The 7,032-nt window shown below is 35.8% G+C and overlaps 1 protein-coding gene across 2 annotated transcripts; it reads left to right on the top strand.

Annotated features, from left to right (window-relative positions):
- Nucleotides 1–1,915: 1,915 nt before the first annotated feature.
- Nucleotides 1,916–6,817, top strand: LOC131642243 (protein LONG AFTER FAR-RED 3-like). 2 transcript variants are annotated; one of them, XM_058912515.1, is made up of 15 exons: nt 1,920–2,114; nt 2,207–2,373; nt 3,358–3,459; nt 3,554–3,626; nt 3,778–3,884; nt 3,965–4,088; nt 4,204–4,398; nt 4,508–4,593; nt 4,710–4,817; nt 5,014–5,109; nt 5,196–5,294; nt 5,496–5,570; nt 5,702–5,833; nt 5,945–6,060; nt 6,360–6,817. In XM_058912515.1, exons 1-15 carry the CDS (start codon nt 2,027–2,029, stop codon nt 6,544–6,546), a joined length of 1,755 nt encoding a protein of 584 aa, XP_058768498.1. In that variant the 5' UTR covers nt 1,920–2,026; the 3' UTR covers nt 6,547–6,817. The 2 variants fall into 2 exon arrangements, with proteins under 2 accessions (XP_058768499.1, XP_058768498.1); XM_058912516.1 differs by lacking the exon at nt 6,360–6,817 and having other exon boundaries at nt 1,916–2,114; nt 5,706–5,833.
- The last annotated feature ends 215 nt before the right edge of the window (nt 6,818–7,032 follow it).

Genomic DNA, 7,032 nt, shown 5'->3' with positions numbered 1-7,032 from the left:
AACATGTGAAGATGAAGAATATTATCATCCATTTTTTGGATCATTATATGTATTCTTTATAGATTCATGCATATTAGATATCAAACAAAGGTTGACTTAGGAGGTAACACTTGTTCAAAAATTATTGTAAAAAAACCTTCAAGCACTTCCTATCTCACATTCTCCAATGTAAATGCTATTGTAAAAATGTTATGGATTCCAAATTGTGAATAAACATTAATAATGTCTCTTTATTTTACCATACAACCATGTTCTATCCACTTGTACAATGAGTTTGCAATATTCAAAACCATTGATACATGGTTGGAAAGCCTAGAACATGCAACGGAAGATCCTTAAACCACTGAGTTAGGTTCCGTCGTTTGACATTACAGGTAGTACTGCATGTAGTTATATTATAGTACCACAAAGAAATATTTTCATGAATGACAACCATTGTGAAAGATCGTTATGACTCAGACTACTTCTCACAGTACTTTTATTGCATAATCTTTTGGCGATTACATGTTTCGATTCGAAGATGTACATAACATAAGAGAATACAACAATCATAAATTAAAAATAACTAAACATGAAAACCTAGGTACTACCAGATGATTCTGGATCTTTCATCATCTTGATTATGTCGTCGATATATCTTGAAATTCACGCATCAAACTAGATCGTCCTCTTAGTTATTCTACGGCGAAATGATTTCCACATGGCCTTCACATCTTCATCGGTCTTCAACTCAATCATGTTGTATTTCACCATTCAATTACTATCAATCCAATCTTCATGAAACTCTATCTTTTCTATCCTTCTGATATCAATATCAGACACCAATTTATTCAACTTATCTGTCAAGTTGGCGAGAGATGAGACGCCATTCGAAAACTTGAACTTAACAAGGAGGATTGTCTCCGTTGAAATACATTTATGCCTTAATCAAAAATTAAGGAAGATGCATTTTTTAGATGTCTTTCTCTATAACATATGCCCCTATTTATACAACTTTGGGTTCATTCTAGACCACACAAAATTGTCGGTGAAATCACAACCCTACAAAATTATCCGAAAAATCATGATTGTTAAATTTACTCAATACACTATCGGAAATTTCACCTTTTAACTAAATTTTCGGTACAGAATGGTAGATTTTGAAATTGTCGAAAAAAATTGTAACTTACTGAAATTTTCAACATGTATTGGAAATTTTGTTCGGAAAAGTTATTCTTTTTGATAAGGGGTATTTTCAATATTAAGAACAATTGGGGTGGCGGGGGGGGGGGGGGGGTGTCAAATATAATTTTGGGGGTGGTAAGATAAATGCTCCCATAGTTGGGTATCCTAAATCCTTTAAACTATCAAACACTTCAAAGTAGAACTAATAATCCAGATCACAATCCCAAACACACTCGAGGCCACTATAACCTAACTTCTTAAACTCAGTAAATCTCCCCATGGTGTAACACACACTGAAGCCTCTTATCCTTACCATAATTAATCTAAAGAAATATAATGAGAAACAAATCAGTAATACTTAAACGTGCATAATGGAACCGTCTTATTTTATAAAAAATATATTCAAATGTAATAAAGATTGAGGATGAATCACATGTGATCCGTCCGACTATAACAACCAGAGTGTTCATCGAGTATTGATGAGTCATCAAAAGTTCATGTTGTAGCTTCGTCATTCCTATCACATCAAACCAATCTCCTCAATTTGAAAATTTAGGGTGTTGTAGCTTCATCATTCCTATCACATCAAACCAATCTCCTCAATTTGAAAATTTAGGGTTCACAAATCAAAAGTTGAAAATTAGTGTATAGAAACAAATTAGGATTGAAGTAAAAATCTACGTGTTACCACATCAGCATAGCTTAAAAATATCAAAAAGCCATGTCAAATTAAAATAAAGCCAAGTTGATCGTTCTCTCTCTCTCTCTCTCTCTCTCTCTCTCTCTCTCTCTCGTGCTTCCTTCTGATAACTTCCAAACGTTTCTGCTAGAATTCATTACTCTAAACTATTTCTTCATCCAAATGAACTTTCTCACAGTCTTATCCGCTCCGATCTCTCTACTTGTAGCCATACTCATCGCTTCTCTTCATCTTCTCCACCCCGCATTAAGTAAGAACAGTACAGCACAACCTCTCTCTTACAAACATGTCACTTTTGCATGCATAAATGAATGAATTAAAATCCTTTTCTGGGTTTTGCAGATTTTCTTCCATGGAAGAATCTTCAACCGTCTAGTATTCAATTAAAGGCTGATTTGATAATAATAAATGGGGTGATATTCACAAGTGATGAATCTCTCCCGTTTGCACCGTCCATGGCCGTGGCTAATGGAAGGGTTCTTCGTATTGGGAACAACTCTTTTGTCCAGGTTCATTTCATTTTTCTTATTTCTTACCTATGAGCACGGATATCGGAAACATGACACTGACACGACACAGAAGTTGACGCCATAATAATTTGATACAATGAATAAATTAAATATAATAACAAGTGTTGTTGTTGATTTCGGACACCAATACTAATAATAACACAACCACAATTTTTTTTCCAGAGGTGTGGCTGCTAAAGTGTTTCTTACAAATATGGAAATTTGTTGAATAAGTAGTGAATTAGTTAGAACTCCCTTAGGTAGGAATTAGGTAGTTGTTGTTAATAAGTAGTTAGATGGTTATGGTTTTAAATTGTGTTCGTGGATGTAGTTGGGTTTGCAGGTGTTTCTGTTGTAGTTTGTGCGATGCCCATTGCGGCTGTTGCGATATGAATTTTGATTAAGAGGTGTTTTATACAGTTAAAAAAATTCTTAATGTAATGATTTTTCATTATTACATAAATTGAGTTTTGAGGGTTCTGAAGTTTTGAGTTTTAATGAAAAAGAAACATGAGTGAAATTGTCTGATGCAGTTCCTAATGTGGCCACATGCTTGATGTCAAATTACACCGAAATTGCACTCCGATGTGGTTGCAGAGACTACTGCATTAGTAATATTCCGAAATTGAAATTGCGGTTACAGACCGTAATTTATAACCATGGGTTAATCTTCCACATTGTATCCAATTCAATATTTTAAAAACAAAACCAAACCCGCTAATTCAACCGATTGAATCGAGAAGCAGCCAGTTTGTCGGTTGGTTTAATCCGGGCTAAACTGTAGTTTGGTTGAACTGATTGAACCTATGTTCAATTGTGGCTGGTTTAACCGAGTTCGAATTACTCATTTCCATGATCAGTTTTCGATAAATTTATTACATTTTCATATAATGAAGCTTCATATGTATCAGTAGACTTTCTATCTCTCTTCTAAGTATGATTTGGAGCTATGATACCATCTGATTTCTAACAAACTCTGTATAGGAAGTAGCAGGTCATGGAACTCAAGTGCTCGATCTTGAAGGGAAAGTCGTGCTTCCTGGATTTATCGATTCACATGTTCATTTCATTGCTGGTGGCCTACAGGTGTTGTAGATACAACCTCATAAGTTTTCTTCTCTCCGAGATTCTTGCGAACTTGTCTCGTTTGCTTTCTTTTTAATTATAGTCATGGATGCAGATGATGCAGGTGGGACTGAGAGGCGTGAATAAGAAGGAAGAAGTTATTAGAAGAATCAAAGCAGCAGCTGAAAGTAAAACTCGAGCTCTTGCTTGCTTATTTACTTCTTTGATGCACCATTGATGCAAAGAAACAAGACGACGAATTACGATATTAAAGTTTAATTTTGATTTGTCACGAATCATGTCTTTGATACCTATACTTATTTACACGGGTAATGTTAGGTGCGAAACCCGGTTCCTGGATTTTGGGCGGTGGATGGAACAATGATCAATGGGGAGGAGATTTGCCTGCTGCCTATTGGATTGATGACATTACTCCTAATAATCCCGTAAGGAATACAATGTTAACTTTGATTTGAACAAGTTCATCGTACACAGGACATGAATCTAAGTTGAAGTTTGCAAGCAGGTTTGGCTATCGAGAATGGACGGGCATATGGGATGGGCTAATTCAGTGACGCTAAGGCTGGCTGGCATTACAAACTCAACCGAGAGTCCAAAAGGAGGAACTATAGTGAGGAGTGCCGATGGAGGTAGTAATTTATTATTCTTATGCATGGTTTAATCTGCGACAAATTTAATTCATATGTACTGACAGTGTGAAGATTTTTTTACTAATTGTTGTGTTGGGTTGTTTATTTCATGCAGAACCTACTGGATTGCTAGTTGATTCTGCAATGACGTTAGTAGTCTCCCGAATTCCCGAGCGTACGATAGATGACAGGAGGGAAGCTTTGCAAAAAGCAAGCAATCTAGCTTTGACAAACGGTGTGACAACTGTTGTTGATATGGGAAGATATTTTCCAGGGGTTTCCGCAGAACTTCCTTGGGAGGATTTTACAGGTTTAGTGATCTAGTTCGAGCTCTAATGCTATTCCAACTATTTACTCAGTCGTATAAAGCCTCAATCTTTGCTTAAGATGAATGTTTGTGTTTTGTGTGAATTGTACAGATGTTTATCAATGGACTGATGCTATGTCGAAAATGAAAGTTAGAGTATGTTTGTTTTTTCCAATGGAGACATGGCCACGGTTAGCGGTATTAACGAACAAATGCTTTTTTTTTTCAAGAAATTTTATGCATTATGACATTTCCATTACTTGCCAATTTTTATGTATCTGAATTCTGAATAGCTTTTTCTTATTCCTCCTTAGGATCTGGTTAATAAAATGGGCCGTGCCTTAAGTCAATGGGTGTATTTCGGCGGTGTCAAAGCTTTTTCTGATGGTTCTTTGGGTTCCAATAGTGCATTGTTTTATGAGGTGAGACCAGCTTTTCAAAATTTTTCACATTCAATATCCGCTGACGAACTAAAATCTAAATGTACTTCATGTGATTTAAGAAGCTTTGATTCATTGTACGATATGAATATATCGCAGTGTCGGTGTCATATGTTTTTGACTGTGTCCATGCTTCATGGCTTATGAAGTGATTACTTTTGTTTTTCAAATTTTGTAGCCGTATGAAGACGAGCCGGACAACTATGGTTTACAACTGGCAGAACTTGATACTCTTCTCAACATGACTTTGGAGTCAGATTTATCTGGTCTTCAGGTACTTTATTCTACTGCTACAACAAACCTGTGATGGAATCAGATGCAATTTTAGTTATTGTCTTTCTGACTATTGATATATTTCAGATTGCAATTCATGCTATAGGAGACAAGGCGAATGACTTGATCTTGGATTTACATAGCTCAGTTGCTTCTACAAACGGAATTAGAGATCGAAGATTCAGGGTATCTCTTTCGCTAAAATTTGAGAAACCTTCAGTGTCCTGTGTTTTTGATATTATCAGTGTCAGAATGTCCGTGTCTCAGTGTCCGTGTTAGAGTCTCTGTTTCATAGCTATTGTACTATCAAATATTTATTATCACATTCTACCGTGGGAGTATTTCTTTTACTATAATCATTTTGACCAACTGAGACTCCGCTTTCAGATCGAGCATGCTCAACACTTGGCACCTGGTAGTCCACAAAGATTTGGCAAAGAAGGAGTTATTGCTTCTGTGCAGGTTTCTTTTTATTACCATTATCGCTGTTTCCGTGAACTTGTTGATATGGACCATATCTTCATCAAATTGTTATCTTTAAACCATGTTCTTTACAAACTTTGTAATAGTTTCTTGTTTCTATTCATCATCAGCCAGATCACTTACTGGATGATGCCGACTTTGTTCCGAAAAAGCTTGGCAAAGATAGGGCTGAAAGGGAAACATATTTATTCAAGTCACTCTTAGATTCCAATGCACTAGTTGCACTTGGTTCTGATTGGCCAGTAAGTATTAGGACCGAAAGCCTTTTTCTGTAGAGGATATCTGGTTTCTGCCATAGAAAAACTGAAATTATGAAGTTGTACTTAACTAATCATTATGTTTCTACTTACTAGGTAGCAGACATGAATCCCTTGAGTGGCATAAATTCAGCAATGAAAAGAAAACCTCCCAATTGGAAAGATGCATGGATTCCATCAGAATGCATTTCATTAGAAGAGGCAATAAAGGGGTAAGCAATGAATTTTGTTCTAATGTTACATTGTTTGTTTATATCTTGTCTTTTATCTGCATTGACGACGTGAAACTGGTTCAAACCGGCGCCTCAACAATCAGATGTCCCTGCATAATTACCAACCGAACTGACTTCTCAGATATCAACATCAAAGCTTTTTAGTATAATAATAAAATCCTAACGATACGAAATGGAAATTTAAATGTTTCAAAACCCTTGATTCTTAATAGACTAGATTTCAATTTTCTTATTATTCTTGCATGTTTCTTAGATTCTCAAATTGATCACCCTTACAGGTATACAATTTCTGCTGCGCGTGCGAGCTTCATCGACAATGCTCTCGGATCCTTATCTATTGGAAAACTGGCAGATTTTGTTATATTATCCACTGATTCATGGAAAGACTTTGCTGAAACAGCGTCTGCATCTATAGAGGCAACATATGTTTCTGGAGTGAAAGCATATCCTAGAAACTCTCCGTAGGGCCAAACATTCGTGCGGATTCGGGCCCAAACTGCAAATTGAACATTATTTCGGGCGGTTCGGGTCCGATTTGTAGGTTGGACGGGTTACTCTGTCAAGTTTCAACAAGGTTGAACATTAATGTATAAAAATGTTTCATTAAATAAGCTTGAACCTACCAATTATCAAGTCTCAATTCTAGGTAGAATGAAGGAGGTGTCAACCTTAATCTGAGTAGAGTTAAAACACTACAAGAGTAATTAAAAAGTTATTGTAATTTTTTATAAAGACATTAGTTTGTCCATTACAAATGCATCATTAAATAAATATGAACCTATGAAAAATCAAGTCTCAACAAGATCATGACATCCTAGCAACACGCTGGAGATTTCAACCTTATTCAAAATGGTGTTAAAACACCGAAAGAATGATTAGTGTAAATTTACTAAACCATCAATGTCGAACAAATAGTGTTGGAATTAGACTCTCAAACCTTTGAGTAATTTC

Source organism: Vicia villosa, unplaced genomic scaffold (assembly GCF_029867415.1).
Source record: "Vicia villosa cultivar HV-30 ecotype Madison, WI unplaced genomic scaffold, Vvil1.0 ctg.004691F_1_1, whole genome shotgun sequence".
NCBI classification, from domain to species: domain Eukaryota; kingdom Viridiplantae; phylum Streptophyta; class Magnoliopsida; order Fabales; family Fabaceae; genus Vicia; species Vicia villosa.
Note: the sequence above shows the minus strand (reverse complement) of the source record. Positions and strands in the feature narration are given on the sequence as shown.

Excerpts from the sequence above, each read along its gene's own strand:
- LOC131642243 (XM_058912515.1), top strand. The coding sequence starts at position 2,027 with ATGAACTTTCTCACAGTCTTATCCGCTCCGATCTCTCTACTTGTAGCC. Across the intron at positions 2,115-2,206 it reads TCTTCTCCACCCCGCATTAA|ATTTTCTTCCATGGAAGAAT; the intron begins GTAAGAACAGTA and ends TGGGTTTTGCAG. Across the intron at positions 4,818-5,013 it reads ATAGTGCATTGTTTTATGAG|CCGTATGAAGACGAGCCGGA; the intron begins GTGAGACCAGCT and ends CAAATTTTGTAG.